We start from the raw sequence: 20,345 nt of genomic DNA on the forward strand, positions 1-20,345 counted from the left end.
GCTAAGAGGGATGAGATGCAGACTGCTGAACAGTGTCTGATGGACCTTTTCCATCTAGCTTTGGGAAAGGCGTTGTGGGAGGGTAGCGGTTCAGTCTGCTGTCCTTGCGCAGTGCTGCGCATCTGCGGGAGGTTCCATAGCTATTTATCTTGCTATGATGGTTCCTTTCTCCTCTTCAGGCAGGATTTTTAAGGGGATATTAGGAGATGGGTGTGGTCTTTCTGTTCCTGACTTCCCCTACTTGTGCACTTGCACAGTTGTCCTCGGTAGAGATGGTGTACCCTATTGCACATGGCTTGTTCTGATATGTGCCTGTACATGCCAAGCCTTGCAGAGCAGCCCAGCTGTGGTTCTCTGTGGTATAAATTTTCCCACCCAGTCGATACTGTGAATGCACTTGTGCCTTGACATTTGGTGTGTTCTTTTTAAATAATAAAATCTGTGCAGACTGGGATTTGAGCTGTCACAACTCTAATCACAGAGTCTTGAAGAAGAACTGTAACTTACAGCTCTGTGGTGTTTCCATCTGAGATTGCTGATAAGTCACAAAGTATTTAGGGTGAAGTTCAGGCATCTGGAAAGCGTCTGCCAGGCAGTGAATGCCTTTGAATCCATCTATATGTTCTTTGTGCTGATCATGAGGGAAGGTGAGGATGTGCAAAGGCCGGGGTCATGATGAGATTGGGGTTTAGTGCTGGGACATGTTCTTGTGGTGGAGCGATGTCTGGGTATTGTGGCAGTTATGGCTTCACATGGCACTGAGTAGAGTCTGGACACTGTCAGACTCTTGGTGTCACTTGGAGGGTGATTTTGTGGGGGAAAGAGTGTTGCCTGAGGGAAATGGAGATGCTGGGTAGAACACGGTCTGTGTCACTGCAGAAGCAGTGGATAATGTCTGCTTAGCTGGAGATATTTCCCATGGTGCAGGGCAGAGGATGCCAGTAGAAAACCTTGAGAAGATTCCCAGCACACAGTGCTACTTTGCCATGATGCTCTCAGGACTCCAGAAGTTCTGCACATCCTCGCACCCTTTTGTTTTCCCTAGTATTTATGTGTGATGTGAAGACATCTGCCATGGGCTCCTTTAACAATTTTCTCCTGAACATAGTATGCTGTTGGTCAAACAGAAGTTTTTTGAAATGCGGATCACTTTGACTTCTCTAAAGCCCTCCTTGGTCACATCTCTTCTCATCTCCCCTGCTAGGCAAGGGAAGAAGTGCTCTTGACATTTAAGATGTTGGCAAACCTTGCATTTTAATATGCATGGAATGGGTTCTTTTAGTTTTCTTCTCTCAGCAAAATCTCCCACCCTTATGGTTTTTCTTGTCTCACATTGACATTGTGTTTGTAACAGCGGATGAGATGCGTGTGTCAGAATTTTCACAGCTGTCTGGTTGCAGAGTTTTGGACCAATTGCCATCAGTGTGGGGGATGGCTTTTCCACTCTCCTGAATTGAGGTTGATATTGTGAGAATATCCTTAGCTTTCAGGTCTCCCTTCTGCTTCTCTTGTGATAGAAGTGCATAAAGGAGCACTGTGCACTGTCCAGTGATTTTTGAGGCTTTTGCAGAACGAGTGAGTTTTTCTGTTGAGGTGGCACAGAAATTTTAAGGGAAAAAGTCCCTTAAAAGCAATTCCCCAGCATGAGCTGGCGGCAGCAAGCACAGATGGAGGAGGGACCCCAGTGAGTTTGCAGAGTGCGTTTGTTGGGTGTTGAGGGGATGTTCTCAGTGAAAATGTCATGGTGTTACCTTGATGGTGTTTGTTTGGCTGTGTGACAGGTAGGTCATGCTGATGAAGGAGAGGTATTCCGTTGGGAGTTCTGCTCCTAGATACTGGGGTTCTTGGTGTGTTTTTTGTGGAGGGCGTGCCTGCCTGAAAAGGAAAGCAAGAGCTTGATTTCAGCATTCATGTGGAAAATGAGGACAGAAGAACAACTCTTCATCGAGGTATATGAAGAGAGCTTGAGAGCTGTGGTTGCCCTGTGCGTTTTCAGCCTTAGTGCGGGATTGTTGTGCTGGGTCGTGATGGATTGGAGTTCATAAATGAGAGACTCCCCTGCATTGTTTGGACTCATTGGAACCTGTTTGTATTGGTGTCCAAGCACCTGGGACTTGGTCTTGTGTTTCTGAGGGTGGTGCATTCTGTTCAGATGTAGCAGAGTTGTTTCTTTACCACATGATTGCCTTGCTGTGTTATGTGCTGGGTCATTGAGTGTACTGGAGGCAGAAGAGTGTGGTTTTCTTCCAGAGGGGAAGGAGGCGGTGGTGAAGACGCAGTCTGCGTCTTCCATAGGCTGGATGAAAGCAGGAAGATTGTTCCTTTCTGCAGGCATGGATGGTGAAATGGAAGGAGAATTACAACTCTTGCCATTTCCAGGCCGCATGACCCATGTGGCTGCATGGCCCGTGTGGAAAATATTTTGGTTAACGTGAAAAATGAAATAAGAGACAAGGACAGGAGCAGAAGCAAACAGGAGGCATGGATATGGCAGGCTGGACTCGGAAAGAAAATGGAAGAGAAAGAACAGAAGGAGAAGGAAGAGAAAACGAAGAGAAAAGGCAGAGAAAAGGAAGAGAAAAGGAAAAGAGGTCAAAAGAGAGAGGAAAAGGGAGAAGGCAAGAATGGGAAATGAAGCAGGAAAGTAAAGAATCTATGCCAGGAAAAAGGAAGAATGGGAGAAAGAAAGGAGGAAGGAAGGGATGATAGAGGAGATCAGCAGCATGTACCGATGTTACCTCTGCATGGTTAATGGAGTTGAGGACGTCGACATGCTCGGTACTGAGGGACAGTGTAAGGCTTGATGAAAAGTCGTGAGGAAGAGGAAAGACCTCTTGCCTGAGGGCATGTCCGTGTTCCATGTCGAGTGTGATAAAGACCCGTAGGAAACATACTGGTAAAGGGAAGAAGAAGAGATAAGAGAGAAGGAGTAACGGGACAGCAAAGAGAAGGAACGAGGGAAAGACAGAAAAAACCGCAAACAAGTACGAAGCAAGCAATAGAGAGAAAGAAGATAAACAAAGGAAGAAACGATAAATGAAATAGTAGCATGCAGCTATGCTTTCACTGTATATGTAAAGGTGGTGAAGGAGAGAAAGAAGGAAAGAAAGGAGGAAAAAGAAAGAATAAAACAAAGAAGGACGACATGAGGCAAGAAACTAACTAAGGAAGGAAGATGACAACGAGGATTTAAAAAAAAAAAAAGGAGGAACCTATAAAGAAGATTATTAGAACGCACCAACATTACCTCTAGATGTCGAATGAATCTGGTCCCTAACTATCTCCGCTTTCCGCACTGATGTCCCGTAATTAGTGCTGATGGCTCTTCTGATGGATCTTTTGACTGTCTCCGCGGCGGCAGCAGCGGGGACTGGTGAGCTGCGAGAGACAGTAAGGCTGAGGACAAAGACGGAAGAAGGGAAAAGGGAGTATAGATTAGGGAGAGATATGGAAAGAAGGAAAAGAAGAAGGAAGGGAAGAAAGGAAAAATAGATGAAAGAAAGCAGGGAGAGAAGAAGGAAAAAGAGTAGATAAATAATATTTAAAAGTAGAAAACAGAAAGCAAGGAAAAGAAGATGGAAAGAAAGAAACCTATACGAAGAAGCAGTGAGCAAGCAAGGAAGAAAGAAATGAAAGTGGAAAGAAATAAGAAAAGGAGGAGAAGGGAGTGGAGAGCTGAGAGAGGAGCTGAGCAGCGCGGCGGCGATGGTGGGAGCGTGTGCGGCGGCGGAGCAGCACACGGTGTCGCTGCAGGCTCAGAAACGGCGGCCGAGCGGCTCGGCAGCTCCGCCCCGGTGCGGCGGAGAGCCCGGCTGCGAGCGCGGAGGGGCGGCGCGGGGCGGGCAGGAGAGCCGGTGCATCCGGGCGGCGGCGGGGAGCCGTGCGGGGCCCGGGCGGGTGACGGCGGCGGCGGCAGCAGCGATGTGCGTGTGGTGGGGGCCCGTGTTGCGGGTGCTGGTGCTGCAGGCGGCCTGGGCGCTGGGCGGCGGGCAGGTGCGGTACTCAGTGCCCGAGGAAGCCAAGGCCGGGACGGTGGTGGGCCGGCTGGCGCAGGACCTGGGCCTGGAGGCGGGCGAGGCGGAGGCGCGGCGGCTGCGGCTGGTGTCGCAGGGCCGGCGGACGAGCGTGGAGGTGAGCGGGGCGAGCGGGGCGCTGGTGGTGAGCTCGCGGCTGGACCGGGAGGAGCTGTGCGGGAAGAGCGCGCCGTGCGCCCTGCGCCTGGAGGTGCTGGTGGAGCGGCCGCTGCGCGTGTTCCACGTGGAGCTGGAGGTCACCGACATCAACGACAACGCCCCGCTTTTCCCCGCCGCCCGGAAAAACCTCAGCATCGCGGAATTCACGACGCTGCCGGGGTCTCGGTTCCCGCTGGAGGGCGCGTCGGACGCAGATGTCGGAGCCAACGCTCAGCTCTCCTATACACTCAGCCCCACCGAACTTTTTCGTCTGGATTTACAAAAAAAGGAGGAGGACGGTGAGTCCTTATTTCTGGTGGTCACAAAACCTCTGGACCGCGAGACGGTGCCTGTGCACCGGTTGGTGCTGACGGCGAGTGACGGGGGCCGGCCGTCTCTAACGGGCACGATGGAGCTGGTGATCTCGGTGCTGGACGTGAACGACAACGCGCCGCAGTTCAACCAGTCGGTGTATAAGGTACAGCTGCCTGAGAACGCTGCAGAAGGGACTCTGGTGACGCGACTGAACGCCACGGATCCGGATGAGGGCCTCAATAAAGAGTTTTCTTACAGCATCGTCAGTTCGGTTCCTGCTGGTAACAGAGCTCTATTCAGTATTGATCCGAAGACCGGCGAGATCAGACTGACGGGCGCCCTTGACTTTGAAGATGTCCGTTTACACGAGTTACAAATCCAAGCGATAGACAAAGGCTGGGCACCACTGTCGGGTCACTGCAAGGTGTTGGTGGAGGTGCTGGACGTGAACGACAACGCGCCGGAGGTGTGGGTGACGTCGCTGTCGGTGCCGGTGCCGGAGGACGCGGCGGTGGGGACGGTGGTGGCGCTGCTGAGCGTGTCGGACCGGGACTCGGGGGCGAACGGTCGGGTGCGCTGCGCGGTGTGGCCGGCGGCGCCGTTCGGGCTGGTGTCGACGTTCGCGGGGTCGTACTCGCTGGTGCTGCGGGAGGCGCTGGACCGGGAGCGGGTGTCGGAGTACGAGGTGGAGGTGCGGGCGGAGGACGGCGGGTCGCCGTCGCTGCGCGCCCGGCGCGGGGTGCGGGTGCCGGTGTCGGACGTGAACGACAACGCGCCGGCGTTCGCGCAGGCCGTGTACACGGTGCTGGCGCGGGAGAACAACGCGGCGGGCGCGGAGCTGGCGCGGCTGTGGGCGCGGGACCCGGACGAGGCGGACAACGGGCGCGTGCGGTACTCGGTGTGGGAGGGCGGCGTGGGCGGGGGCGCGTCGGCGGGCGGCGGGTGGCGTCCGGCGTCGAGCTACGTGTCGGTGGACGCGGAGAGCGGGCGCGTGTGGGCGCTGCAGCCGTTGGACTACGAGGAGGTGCAGGTGCTGCAGTTCGAGGTGCGGGCCGTGGACGCGGGGGAGCCGCCGCTGTGCGGCAACGCCACGGTGCAGCTGTTCGTGGTGGACGAGAACGACAACGCGCCGGCGCTGCTGCCAGCCGGCGGCGGCGGCGGGCCGGGGCCCGGGGCGGCGGGCTCGGCGGCGTCGGGGCCGGGCTCGGAGGCGCTGTGGGCGTGGGCGGCGTGGGGGGCGCCGGCGGGGCAGGTGGTGGCGAAGATCCGCGCGGTGGACGCGGACTCGGGCTACAACGCGTGGCTGCGCTACGAGCTGTGGGAGCCGCGTGGGAAGGGCCCGTTCCGCGTGGGGCTGTACAGCGGCGAGGTGAGCACGGCGCGGGCGCTGGAGGAGGCGGACGGCCCGCGGCAGAGGCTGGTGATCGTGGTGCGGGACCACGGGGAGCCGGCGCGCTCGGTCACGGCCACGCTGAGCGTGTCGCTGGTGGAGGGCGCCGAGGCGGCGCTGGCGGCCGCGGGCTCGTCGTCGTCATCAGGGCCCGGGCTGCGTGCCGGGGCGGGCGCGGAGTTCGGTGCGACCGCGGCAGGAGCGGCGGCGGCGACAAACGTGTGGCTGGTGGTGGCCATCTGCGCGGTGTCGAGCCTGTTCCTGCTGGCGGTGGTGCTGTACGGAGCATCGCGGTGGGCGCCGCGGGCGGGCGTGCTGTCGGGGCCCGGGCCGGCGACGCTGGTGTGCGCCAGCGAAGTGGGGAGCTGGTCGTACTCGCAGCGCCAGAGCCGGAGCCTGTGCGTGGCGGACGGCGCGGGCAAGAGCGACCTGATGGTTTTCAGCCCCAACTTCCCGCCGCCGCCCGGCCCCGCGGCGAAGGAGACGCAGTCGGAGCCGCCTGCTCTCCCGGACACGGTCAGTGACCCTTCCTGCCTCACTTCTCACCCCTTCCCCGACTCGCCTTAGCCCTTGTCGCAGGCGTTGGTGGAGCTGGGCTGAGACCCCGGGACCCGCGGGTGGTGGGTGCTTGGCGGGTGCTTAAGGATGTGAACGGGACCTTTGCGTCTTTTTTGCCTTTCTTGTTGGAAGCCCCTCGGCTCTTGCTGTGGAGGAGAACTAAAGAAAGGTATTGCCGCACGCAGCAGCAGTTATGTTCTGCAACATTCTCCTGTCGAATAAAACCACTGTGGATTGCGATGAGAGTTACTACGCCATGGGCTTTCGAGAGGCTCTTGCCTGCTGGTGTGTGCCATTTCCAGCCGAACTTTCTGAAGGAGTGCAAGTCACGCAGGCCGTGGTGGTGACAGTCCCCCAGGCACTATTTACACCTCTATTACTCTTGCTGAGTAGGCAGGCAAGAGAGACTTTTCTTGTTTTCCATTTGCTACTGCGTTGTTATTAGTGGTTAGAATCAAAATTGCTTAGACAGAAGAATGGTACCCAAGGTAAATGTTAGAAGTTGGCATTTGCTTTTTCTTTCTTTTTTGTCTTTCCTTCCGTCTTTCCCCCCAGCTTTTGAGCTTTGTGTTCCTGGCTGGACAGGTGCTGTGATGGCCAGTGGCCTTTTAGGATGATTTTTGAATATTTGGATCAGCAGCCATACATCCAAATCCCGGGATTTTCTCATTTCAGTACCAAAACCCAACTCAACCAAATTCTCCTTCACAGTGGATATCTGTCACTGCATTGGTGTACTCGTCAGCATTTCAGTTGTTCTCTCACATTATGAATTCAGAGCTCATTGCCCCTAGAGCTGTCCCAATATCACCTGTAGAAAGTGTATCAGTCCCAGGTCTAAAACATTTCCGTCTGATTTAGCTGAAGTGTATCCCAAATACCAAGTGTCAGCTGCAGAGCATCTGGGAGACACTGTGTACAGGATAACGTCTGTATGTTTTTTATGATGCTGTCATTGATGGGAAGGCTCTGCAAAAGCCAGAGTGAGCTGGGAAATGAAACTGCGTCATGTTACAGAGGTGAATGTGGCAGTGGCACTGAGTAGGGTCTGGTCGTCTCCTCATGTGATTGGTGACCTTGAGCAGTGGGAAGACTTGTTTAAAGTAACTGGAAATTCTTGGGAAGACCATAGGGCATATCATATCATGACAAGAATGGGAGATAATCTGCTTGTCTTTAGAACATAAATTCCAGGCTGGTGAATGGAGAGTGCCTAGGGAAAGCATGAATCAGGTTGGGCACAGGGTCTTCTTGCCCAAGATCCTCTCCCAGACTCTGTGGATCTGGTGTTTAAGGCTTTTCTGATCATGAGATAGCATGTGCTATTGAAATGCCCACAATCTTCTTTGAGGTCATGAATGTCCCTCGTGCTGCTGCCTGCCGTAAGCAATGTGTTGGTAAGAGGGGGTGAGATGCGGCCTGCTGAATACTGTCTGATGATCGTTTTCACTCCCATTTTGGGAAAGGCATTGTGAGAGGGTATGTCTCCAATCTGCTGTCCTTTTGCAGTGGTTGGCCTCTCTAGCAGCTTCCACAGCCATTGATGTTTTCATGATGGATTTTTGCACCTCCTCAGGTGAGATTTTTGAGGAGACATGCAGGTGTGTGTGACTTCTTTGCACTCAGCTTCCTTACTTGTGCACTTGCACAGGTAGCCTCGATAGAGATGGCATGTCCTCTTCACTTCCCAAGTTTGGATCATGCTGCCAGCCTTCTGTGAATCTCTTGTAGGTCATCTTTCTGCTCTTAGTCTTCCTAGGGAGGGCAAAAATTGCTCTTTGTCTTAATGGTGTCAGCATTGCATTGTGTTGTGCTTCAGTACAGTGGGATGGGATCCTTTCATTTTTTTCTCTCCTCTTACCAAAACCTGCCACTTTTTTTTCTTCTCTCATTTTGGTAATGTGTTGGTAATACTGGATGAGATACAGGCTGCACAATTATAGCAGCCCTCAGGTGGCAGAGTTTTGGGTGGTTGGCCATCAGTGTGGGGAGTGGTATTCCCTCTATACCAAGCTGAGGTTCACGTTGAGAGAATGTCACTACCCTTCATCTGCTCCACCTGCTTCCACTGTGATTGAAGGGAGCATGGTGCACTGCAGAATGATTTCAAAGCTTTTGTAGAATGTGAGTAATTTTCTTTTGTGCAGCTTTCCCATAACTTGCTGACAATTTTAAGGGAAAATGTCCCTTAAAACCAGTTCTCCTATCCTGGCAATGTTTCTTTTCTGAAGAAGAAACCAGTGATGCCACAGGTAAGTTGCTCATAGCTGAAGTGGCTGAGTTTGAGAGACAGATGTACTTTTGTTCGTGTTTAGTTGTGTTATCTTCGTGTTACATTGACAGAACGTTGCCTGGATTGTAATGCCTATAGGTTTGGGCCAGCAAAGCAGCACTGCCTGCTCTTGTTCCTTTGCTGCTGCTTCCATGCATAGAGTGAATGGGTGGCAGCAAGCACAAATGGAGGAGGGACCTGATAGTTTTCTCAGATTGCATGTGTTGGACGTCCAGGGAATGTTCTCAGTGAAAATGCCATGATGTTTCTTTCATGGCTTTTTTTTTTAGCTGTGTGGTGCATCACAGAATCACAGAATGTTAGGGATTGAAAGGGACCTGAAAAGATCATCTAGTCCAATCCCCCTGCCAGAGCAGGAACACCCAGATGAGGTTACACAGGAAGGCGTCCAGGTGGGTTTTGAATGTCTCCAGAGAAGGAGACTCCACAACCTCCCTGGGCAGCCTGTTCCAGTGTTCTGTTACCCTCACTGCGAAGAAGTTTCTTCTCAAATTTAAGTGGAACCTCTTGTGTTCCAGCTTGAACCCATTACCCCTTGTCTTACTGTTGGTTGTCACTGAGAAGAGCCTGGCTCCATCCTCGTGACACTCACCCTTTATATATTTATAAACATTAATGAAGTCTCCCCTCAGTCTCCTCTTCTCCAGACTAAAAAGCCCCAGCTCCTTCAGCCTTTCCTCATAAGGGAGAAGATGCTGCACTCCCTTAATCATCTTTGTTGCCCTACGCTGGACTCTCTCCAGCAGTTCCCTGTCCTTCTTGAACTGAGGGACCCAGAACTGGACACAATAATCCAGATGAGGTCTCACCAGGGCAGAGTAGAGGGGAAGGAGAACCTCTCTTGACCTGCTAACCACCCTCCTTCTAATACGCCCCAGGATGCCATTGACCTTCTTGGCCACAAGGGCCCAGTGCTGGTTCATGGTCATCCTGCTGTCCACCAGGACCCCCAAGTCCCTTTCCCCTACACTGCTCTCTAATAGGTTATTCCCCAACCTGTACTGGAACCTGGGGTGGTTCCTACCCAGATGCAAGACTCTGCACTTTCCCTTGTTATATTTCATTAAATTTTTCCCTGCCCAACTCTCCAGCCTCTCCAGGTCTCGTTGGATGGCAGCACAGCCCTCTGGCGTGTCAGCCACCCCTCCCAGCTTGGTGTCATCAGCAAACTTGCTGATAGTACACTCAATTCCCTCATCCAAGTCATTGATGAATATATTGAACAATACTGGCCCCAGTACTGACCCTTGAGGCACTCCACTAGATACAGGCCTCCAACCAGACTCCGCCCTGTTGACCACGACTCTCTGGCTTCTTTCCTTCAGCCAGTTCGCAGTCCACCTCACTACCTGATCGTCCAGTCCACACTTCCTCAGTTTAGCTGTGAGGATGCTGTGGGAGACTGTGTCAAATGCTTTACTGAAGTCAAGGTAGACCACATCCACTGCTCTGCCATCATCTATCCACGTTGTTATGTCCTTATAAAAGGCTATGATGTTGGTCAAGTACGACTTCCCCTTGGTGAAGCCATGTTGACTGCCCCTAATGACCCTCTTATCCTTGATATGCCTTGAGGTGGCACTAAGGTTAAGGTGTTCCATCACTTTCCTGGGGATGGTGCATGACTCATGCTGATGAAGGACAGGTATTTGTTGAGGACTTGTTGAGGGATTGCTTAGTAAATTTGCTGATGACATAAAATTGGGAGGAGCTGTTGACACTCTCGATGGCAGAGAGGCCCTGCAGAGAGATCTGGACAAACTGGAGAACTGGGCAATCACCAACTGCATGAAGTTCAACAAGAGCAAGTGCCGGATTCTGTACCTGTGACACGGCAACCCTGGCTGTACATACAGACTGGGGGAGCGAGAAGCTGGAAAGCAGCTCCATGGAGAGGGATCTGGAGGTTCCGGTCGATGGCAAGTTGAACATGAGCCAGCAGTTTGGCCTGGCAGCCAAGAGATCAACTGTGTCCTGGGTGCATCCAGCACAGCATTGCCAGCCAGGCAAGGGAGGGGATTGTCCCGCTTGGGTCTGCACTGGTGTGGCCTCACCTGGAGCACTGTGTGCAGTTCTGGGTGCCACAGTACAAAAAATATGTTAAGTTACTGAAAAGTGTCCAGAAGAGGCCATGAAGTTGGTAAAGGCTTTGGAGAGGAAGCCGTATGAGGAACAGCTAAAGTCACTTGGTTTGTTCATCCTGGAGAAGAGGAGACTGAGGGGAGAGCTCATCACCATCTACAGCTTCCTCAGCAGGGGAGGAGGAAGGGTAGGCGCCGAACTCTTCTCTTTGGCGACCAATGACAGAACCCGAGGCAATGGCAGGAAGATGTGCCAGGGGAGGTTTAAGTTGGAGATTAGGAAAAGTTTCTTTACCCAAAGGGTGCTGGGCACTGGAACAGGCTCCCCAGGGAGCTGTCATGGCCCCAAACCTGACAGTCATCAAGAAGAGACTGGACAATGTCCTCAGACATATCATGTGAACTGTGGGGTTGTCCTGTGCAGGGACAGGAGTTGGGCTTGATGATCCTTGTGGGTCACTTCCAACTGAGGACATTCTATGATTCTATGTTGACTAATGCCCCTGGATACCAAGTTCCTCGCTGTATTTTTTCTGGCAGTGTATGACTGCCTGAAAGGAGAAGCGAGAGCTTGACATGCAGTATGCACATGGAAAACGATGCAGGGAGAACAGCTCTTCATCGAGGTATATGAGAAGTGGGTCTGGGACTGCCCTGTGCTTTTTCAGAAGTGTTGGAGGATTGTTGTGCTGGGCTGTGATGAGTTTGAGTCCCTGAATGAAAGACTGTCCTGTGCTGTTTTGACTCTTGGGAGCCTGTTCGCACAAATGTCGAAGTACCTGGGGCTCCAGCTTGTGTTTCTGAGGGGGTGGTGGATTTTATCTGATCAACATTTTCACTGCTGTTTTGGGAAAGGTGTGGGAGGGCAGTGTTTCAACCTGCTGTCCTTGTGTTGTGGTGCGCATATACAGGAGCTTCTGCAGCTGTGGATGTTGCCATGATGATTCCTTGATCCACTTCAGGCAGAATTTGTAAGGACATGTAGGGAGGAGGGTGTGACCTTTGGACACTTGCCTTCCCCTACTTATACACTTGCACAAGTTGTCTTGGTAGAGGTGGTGTGTCCCCTTGTCAGTATTAACTCATTCTGATATGTGCATGTACATGCCAAACCCCACACAGCAGCACAGCTTATGTTCTCTATGGTAGAAATGTGATGGAAATCCTTGGGAAAGACTATGGTCAATGTTATAGGAAGACAAGAATGGGAGATGATGTGTTTGTTTTGAGAACACATGTCCAGAGTGAGAAATGGAGGATGCCTAGAGGAAAGCATGAGGCAGGATGGGTGCAGAACGTTGTTTTGCAGGATCCTTTCCCAGGCTCCAGGGGTCTGTAGTTGGATTCCTTTCCATTTTTGAGATAGTGTCTGGTATTGAAATGCCCACAATGTCTTTTGAAGTTACGAATATCTCCCACCAGAGACAATCCCTTGTGCTGCTGCCAGCCTGACATAGATATTGGTAAGAGGTGGTGAGATGCAGACTGCTGAAAACTCTCTGACAGGCCTTTTCCATCTTGTTTTGGGAAAGTCATTGTGGGAAGGTAGCACTTAAATCTGCTGCCCTTTTGCAGTGGTGAGCATCTACAGGAGTTTCCAGAGCTGTTGATCTTGCCATGATGGTTCCTTCCTCCTGCTCAGGCAGGATTTTTGAGGGCACATGAGGAGGTGGGTGTGCTCTTTGTGCTCCTGACTTCCCCTACTTGTGCACTTGCACGGTTGGCCTTGGTAGAGACACTGTTTCCTATTACACATGGCTCGTTCTGATATGTGCACGTACATGCCAAACCCTGCAGAGCAGCCCAGCTCTGGTTTTCTGTGCTGCAAATTTTCCCATCTAGTTGATATTGTGAGTGCACTTGCACTTTGACATTTGGTGTGGGTTTTTTAAATAATAAAATCTGTGCAGACTGGGAGCTGTCACAACTCTACTCACAGAATCTTGAAGAAGAATTGTAACATGCAGCTCTGTGGTGTTTCCATCTGAGATTGCTGATAAGTCACAAATATTTAGGGTGAAGTTCAGGCATCTGGGAAGAGTCTGCCAGGCAGTGAATGCCTTTGCATCCATCTATATGTTCTTTGTGCTGATCATGAGGGAAGGTGAGTATGTGCAAAGGCCTGGGTCATGATGAGACTGGGGTTTAGTGCTGGGGCTTGTTCTTGTGGTAGAGCAAGGTCTCGGTATTGTGTCAGTGATGCTCTCAGTGACACCAAGTAGGGTCTGGGCATGTGTCACCGGGAGAGTGACAGTGAGTGCCAAAGAGTGTTTCCTGAGGGAAATGGAGATGCTGGGTATGACATGGTCTGTGTCACTGGGGAAGTACTGGATAATGTCCACTAGCTGGAGATCTCATTTCCCATGGCGTGGGATAGAAGATGCCAGTAGAAAACATTGAGAAGAGGCCTGATGCAGCCCTGCTTGCTTGGGATCCTCTCAGGACCTTCAGGAGTTCTGCACATCCTAGCACCCTTTTGTCCTCTGTGGTGGTCTTGCATGATGTGAAGACATCTGCCATAGGCTCCTTTAATAATTTGCCCCTGGATTATGGTATGTTGTTGGTCAAACAGAACATTTTTGAAATTTGGATCACTTTGTCTGCCTTCTCTAAATCTTTCCTTGTCATCTCTCTGCTCGTCTCCCTTGCTAGGGAGGGGAAGAAGACCTCTCAGTATTCAACATGTTGGCAAATCTTGCCTTTCAGTGCAGTAGAAGGGGTTCCTTTAGTTATCTTCTCTCAGCAAAAATTCCCACCATTTTTGTTTTTTCCTTCTCTCACATTGGTAATGTGTTGGCAAAAGTGGATGGGATGCAGATGGCAGAATTTTCACAGCTGTCTGGTTGCAGAGCTTTGAGCCATTTTCCGTCAGTGTGGGGGATGGCTTTTCCACTCTCCTGAGCTGAAGTTGACTTTGAGAGAATGTCCTTGGCGTTCAGGTCTCTCTTTTCCTTCCCCTGTGATAGAAGTACATAAGGGAGCACTGTGCACTGTCCAGTAATGTTGAGGTTTTTGCAGAACATGAGTAATTTTTTTCCATTGAGGTTCCTCAGAAATGTCAAGGGAAAAGGTCCCTTAGAAGCAATTCTCCTGTCCTGAAAATGTTTCTTATTCTGAAGAAGCAATCAGTGATGCTACAGGTAAGTTGAAGATACTTAAAGAAGGTGTGTTTGAGAGAGACAGAAGTACTTTTATTTCTGTTCAGTCATGGTATCTTCATGTTGGATCAACAGAATGTAGTCTGGATTGTAATGCTGGTGGGTTTGGGCCAGGAAAGCACCACTGCCTGCTCTAGTTCCTTTTCTGCTGCTTCCAGGCACAGTGTGAGCTGGTGACAGCAACTACAGATGGAAGAGGGACCCACTGTGTTCGTGGATTTGATGTATTTGGCAGCAAGATTTTGTTCTCAGTGAAAATGTCATGGTGTTACCTTGTGGTGGTTGTTTGGCTGTGTGACAAGTGGCTCATGCTGATGAAGGAGAGGTATTTCATGAGAACAAATGCTCCTGGATGTCGAGATTCTTGGTGTGTTGTTCATGGACTGCATGCCTGCCTGAAAGGAAAAGCAAGAGTTTGACTTTTCATTGTGCAGGTGGAAAATGAGGCCAGAAGAGCAGCTCTGCATCGAGGTACATGAAGAGTGCTCGGGAACTGTGTTTGCCCCATGCTTTTTCAGCCTTCATGGAGCATTGTTGTGCTGTGTGTCATGAGTTTGATTTCCCAAATGAAAGATGCCATTGTGTTGTTTGGACTCTTCAAGCCTCTTTGCACAGATGTCCAAGTACCTGGGGCTTGTGTTTCAGAGTGGTGCAGCAGAGCTGTTCTTTGCCACATGTTTGCCTTGCTCTGTTGTTTGCTGGGTCCTCAAGTGGACTGGAGATGAAAGAGTGTGGTCTTTTTCCAGAAGGGCAGGTGAGGTGAAGGGGCATTCTGTCTGTCTGTCTTGCATGGACTGGAGAAAAGCAGGAAGTTTGTTCCCCATCCGGAAGCATAGAAGGTGGAAGGGAAGGGGAATGAGAGCATTTCAGTGCTTCATGGCCAGTGTGGTGTAGTCGTGTGGAAAATCTTTTGGTAAATGTGAAAAAGAAGAGACAAAGACAGAAGCAGAAGAGAATAGGAGGCAAGGATATGGCAGGCCAGACCAGAGAAAGAACAGAAGGAGAAAGTAGGAAAGAGAAAAGGAAGGGAAATGAAAAAAAGTATGAAAGAGAAAGGAAGGGAGGGAAATGAAGAAGGAAAGAACAGAAAAGGAAGCAGTTAAGGAAGGAATCTATGCCAGGAAAAAGGAAGCATGGGAGAAAGAAAGGATGAAGGGAGGAAGGAAAGAAGGAAGAAAGAATGGAAAGGATGGTAGAGGAGATTGCATGCACCAACTATGCATTGATAATGGCGTTAGTGGAGCTGAGGACCTGGACATCCTCGGTACCCAGGGACGATGATGAAAAGTGGGGAGGAAGAGGCAAGAGCTCTTGCCTGAGGGGATGCCCGTGCTCCATGGTGTCTGAGGTGTGGTTATATGCGAAACATAGCGGTAAAAGGAAGAAGAAGAGAGTGGGCAGGACAGGACAGGGATAAGAAGAGGAGTAAGGGGATACCAAAGAGATGGAAGGAGGGAACAACAGAAAGAAATAAAAGCAAACAAGGACAAAGCTACCATTGTAAAGAGAAAGGTGATGAGGGGAAGGAAGAAAGAGAGACAGAAAGAGAAAGAAAGAGAAAGAAGGGAAGGAAGGAAGAAAGAAAATATAGATAGGAGAAAGAAAGGGGAAAAAACATAAAAAGCAAAGAAAGATGACATGAGGCAAGAAAGAAACTAAGGAAGGGAGATGACAACGAGGATAAAGAAAAGAAGTAACTCTAAAGAGCATTACCAGAACACATCGAACTTACCTATAGACGCTGAACGGAGTTGGTCCCTAACTGTCTCCACTGATGCCCCGTGACTAGTGCTGGTGGCTCTTCACCCTGAGACAGGAAGTGAATGGAGAGCTGCGAGTGGAAGTAAATAAAAGAGAAGGATGGAAGAAGGGAGAGGAGAGTATGGACTACGGAACAGTAGGCAAGATGGAAAAGAAGAAGAAAGAGAAGAAAAGAAAGACCAAAGGAGGAAAGAGAAGAAAGCAGAGAGACAAGATAGATAGTCCAAAAAGAAGTTTAAAAAGTAAGAAAGAGAAAGGAAGACAAGGAAGAAAGAAAGGAAGAGTGAAAGAAAGGAAACTATGCAAACAAGGAAAAATAAGAAGATAAGGAAGAAAGAAGAAAAAGAAAGAGGAGAAAGGAGGGAAGAGGCGAGAGAGGAGCTGAGCCGGAGGCGCGGCAACGGTGGGAGCGTGTGCGGCGGCGGAGCAGCACACGGTGTCGCTACAGGCTCAGAAAAGGCGGCCGAGCGGCTCGGCGGCTCCGCCCCGGTGCGGCGGAGAGCCCGGCTGTGAGCGCGGGGGGGCGGCGCGGGGCGGGCAGAAGAGCCGGTGCGTCCGGGCGGCGGCGGGGAGCCGTGCGGGGCCCGGGCGGGTGGCGGCGGCGGCGGCAGCAGCAGCGATGGGCGAGTGGTGGGAGCCCGTGTTGCGGGTGCTGGTGCTGCAGGCGGCCTGGGTGCTGGGCGGCGGGCAGGTGCGGTACTCGGTGCCCGAGGAAGCCAAGGCCGGGACGGTGGTGGGCCGGCTGGCGCAGGACCTGGGCCTGGAGGCGGGCGAGGCGGAGGCGCGGCGGCTGCGGCTGGTGTCGCAGGGCCGGCGGGCGAGCGTGGAGGTGAGCGGGGCGAGCGGGGCGCTGGTGGTGAGCTCGCGGCTGGACCGGGAGGAGCTGTGCGGGAAGAGCGCGCCGTGCGCCCTGCGCCTGGAGGTGCTGGTGGAGCGGCCGCTGCGCGTGTTCCACGTGGAGCTGGAGGTCACCGACATCAACGACAACGCCCCGCTCTTCCCCACCGCCCGGAAAAACCTCAGCATCGCGGAACTGTCGCTGCCAGGGTCTCGGTTTCCTCTGGAGGGCGCGTCGGATGCAGATGTCGGAGCCAACGCTCAGCTCTCCTATTCGCTCAGCCCTACGGAGCACTTCGGTTTGGATTTACAAAAATCGAGTGAGCAAAATATTGTACTCGATCTTATTTTAATGAAACCGCTGGACCGTGAGACGCTGCCTGTTCACCGGTTGGTGCTGACGGCGAGTGACGGGGGCCGGCCGTCTCTGATGGGGACCATGGAGCTGGTGATCTCGGTGCTGGATGCGAACGACAACGCGCCTCAGTTCAACCAGTCAGTGTATAAAGTGCAGGTGCAGGAAAACGCTGCAGAGGGGACACTGCTTGCCCGAGTGAACGCCACGGATCCCGACGAGGGAATTAACAATGAGGTGACTTACATGGCAACCAACTTCTTTCCCCAGAGTGGAAGAGATGTGATCGCTGTAAATCCGAAGACGGGGGAGATCCGTCTCACGGGAACCTTGGACTTCGAAGAAGTCACTGTATTTAATTTTCGTATTGAAGCGAGAGACAAAGGGTGGCCGCCACTGTCAGGTCACTGCAGCGTGGAGCTGGAGGTGCTGGACGTGAACGACAACGCGCCGGAGGTGTGGGTGACGTCGCTGTGGGTGCCTGTGCCGGAGGACGCGGCGGTGGGGACGGTGGTGGCGCTGCTGAGCGTGTCGGACCGGGACTCGGGGGCGAACGGTCGGGTGCGCTGCGCGGTGTGGCCGGCGGCGCCGTTCGGGCTGGTGTCGACGTTCGCGGGGTCGTACTCGCTGGTGCTGCGGGAGGCGCTGGACCGGGAGCGGGTGTCGGAGTACGAGGTGGAGGTGCGGGCGGAGGACGGCGGGTCGCCGTCGCTGCGCGCCCGGCGCGGCGTGCGGGTGCCGGTGTCGGACGTGAACGACAACGCGCCGGCGTTCGCGCAGGCCGTGTACACGGTGCTGGCGCGGGAGAACAACGCGGCGGGCGCGGAGCTGGCGCGGCTGTGGGCGCGGGACCCGGACGAGGCGGACAACGGGCGCGTGCGGTACTCGGTGTGGGAGGGCGGCGTGGGCGGGGGCGCGTCGGCGGGCGGCGGGTGGCGTCCGGCGTCGAGCTACGTGTCGGTGGACGCGGAGAGCGGGCGCGTGTGGGCGCTGCAGCCGTTGGACTACGAGGAGGTGCAGGTGCTGCAGTTCGAGGTGCGGGCGGTGGACGCGGGGGAGCCGCCGCTGTGCGGCAACGCCACGGTGCAGCTGTTCGTGGTGGACGAGAACGACAACGCGCCGGCGCTGCTGGGGGCTGGCGGCGGCGGCGGGCCGGGGCCCGGGGCGGCGGGCTCGGCGGCGTCGGGGCCGGGCTCGGAGGCGCTGTGGGCGTGGGCGGCGTGGGGGGCGCCGGCGGGGCAGGTGGTGGCGAAGATCCGCGCGGTGGACGCGGACTCGGGCTACAACGCGTGGCTGCGCTACGAGCTGTGGGAGCCGCGTGGGAAGGGCCCGTTCCGCGTGGGGCTGTACAGCGGCGAGGTGAGCACGGCGCGGGCGCTGGAGGAGGCGGACGGCCCGCGGCAGAGGCTGGTGATCGTGGTGCGGGACCACGGGGAGCCGGCGCGCTCGGTCACGGCCACGCTGAGCGTGTCGCTGGTGGAGGGCGCCGAGGCGGCGCTGGCGGCCGCGGGCTCGTCGTCGTCATCAGGGGTGGGGCTGCGTCCGGCGGAGAGTGGCACAGCAGCGACAGGAGTGGCGGCGGCGACGACGAACGTGTGGCTGGTGGTGGCCATCTGCGCGGTGTCGAGCCTGTTCCTGCTGGCGGTCGTGCTGTACGGAGCATCGCGGTGGGCGCCGCGGGCGGGCGTGCTGTCGGGGCCCGGGCCGGCGACGCTGGTGTGCGCCAGCGAAGTGGGGAGCTGGTCGTACTCGCAGCGCCAGAGCCGGAGCCTGTGCGTGGCGGACGGCGCGGGCAAGAGTGACCTGATGGTTTTCAGCCCCAACTTCCCGCCGCCGCCGCCCGGCCCCGTGGCGAAGGAGACGCAGCCGGAGCCGCCCGCTCTCCTGGACACGGTCAGTGGCCCACACTGTCTTGCCTCTCGCCCCTTTCCCCGAAGCCTCTTCTCTCCCTTCTCTCCGTTCTGCCCCCTGTGTCCCTTCTGTTCCGCTCCCTGGGCAGGCATTGGTGGGAGCCCTGCTGAGCCTCCGGGAACCGCGGGCGCTGGGTGCTTGGCGGGACCTTTGCATCTGTTTTGGCATCTTTGCCGCAGCCCCTCGGCTCTTGCTGTGGAGGAGATCCAAAGAAAGGTTATCGCCGCACCTACCATCAGTTACGGTGAGGTTTTCTGTTGTGGGCGTGAGTTGTTCTCCCATTGAATAAAACCAGTGTGAATTGCCGTGAGAGGTGCCACTCCATGGGCTTTTGACATGCTCTTGCTTGCTCATGTGTAGGATTTCCACCGGAGCTTGGCGAAGGAATGTAAGACACACAGGCTGTGCTGGTGACAGTCTCCCAGGCACTATTTAGTTTTATTAGTCTTACTGACTAGGCAGGCACGATGGACTTTTCTTGGTGTTTTTTGGGGGGAGGTTGTTTTTGGTGTTTGTGTTTTGGTTTTGTTTTTTGGGTTTTTTTCCGACAATGTTGTTACAGTAATAGAAAGCATAAAGTGCTCTGGTAGAGTATTGGAAACCAGGGTAAGTGTTAGAAACTGGCATTTTCTTTTTTTCTTTCTTTTTCATTTTTCCTTCCCTTTTCCTCTCCCAGCTTGTGAGCTTTGTGCTCCTGCATGGACAGGTGGTGTGATGGGCAGTGGCCTCTTTTGATGCACTTTGAATATTTGCATCAGCAGCCATACTCTTATAAATCCCTGGAATTTCCCATTTCAGCAAAAAACCCCAACCCAACCAATGTCTCTTACACAGTAGATACCATTCACTACATTGGTGTGCTCGTTAGCATTTGGGTTGTTTTTTCACATCATGAATGCAAAGCTCATTGCCATTAGAGCTGTCGCAATACCACCTTTAGAAAGAGTAACGGTCCCAGGACTTTAAACTTTTCCATCCGAGATAGCTGAAGAGTATCCCAAATACAAAGTGTCTGCTGGAGAGCGTCTGGCAAACACCGTGTATATGATACACATCTGTATGTTTTTTATGGTGATGTCATTTATGGGAAGGGTCTGCAAAAGCTAAAGTAAGGCTGAGGTGGGAAAGGAAACTGTGGCACATCACAGAGGTGAATGTGACAGTGGCACTGAGCAGAACCTGGCCGTGTCCTATGTGAATGGTGTCTTGAAGCAGTGGGTAGGCTTGTCTGCAGGAACTGCAAATCCTTAGGAAGACTATAGGCCACGTCATAAGACGAGAAGAATGGGAGATAAAATGCAAACTGCTGAATACCGTCTGATGGTCATTTTCACTCCTGTTTTGGGAGAGGTATTTTGAGAGAGTATCTTCCCAATCTGCCGTCCTTGTGCAGTGGTGGGCATGTATAGCAGCTTCCACAGCTGTTGATGTTGCCTTGGTGGATTCTTGCTCATCCTCAGGTGGGAATTTTAAGGATACATATGGAGGTGTGTGCGACTTCTGTGCACTTTGCT

The 20,345-nt window shown here is 53.4% G+C and overlaps 2 protein-coding genes across 2 annotated transcripts; both read left to right on the forward strand.

Annotated features, from left to right (window-relative positions):
- The first annotated feature begins 3,705 nt into the window (after positions 1-3,705).
- LOC135993754 (protocadherin alpha-2-like) lies at positions 3,706-6,444 on the forward strand. Its single transcript, XM_065643808.1, has one exon. It carries the CDS (start codon positions 3,706-3,708, stop codon positions 6,442-6,444), a length of 2,739 nt encoding a protein of 912 aa, XP_065499880.1.
- A 9,821-nt stretch (positions 6,445-16,265) lies between these two features.
- LOC135993755 (protocadherin alpha-6-like) lies at positions 16,266-19,223 on the forward strand. Its single transcript, XM_065643810.1, has 2 exons — positions 16,266-19,075; positions 19,192-19,223. The coding sequence occupies exons 1-2, from the start codon at positions 16,348-16,350 to the stop codon at positions 19,221-19,223; spliced, it is 2,760 nt and encodes a 919-aa protein (XP_065499882.1). The 5' UTR covers positions 16,266-16,347.
- Positions 19,224-20,345: the final 1,122 nt, after the last annotated feature.

Source organism: Caloenas nicobarica, chromosome 13 (genome assembly GCF_036013445.1).
Source record: "Caloenas nicobarica isolate bCalNic1 chromosome 13, bCalNic1.hap1, whole genome shotgun sequence".
Lineage (NCBI taxonomy): Eukaryota > Metazoa > Chordata > Aves > Columbiformes > Columbidae > Caloenas > Caloenas nicobarica.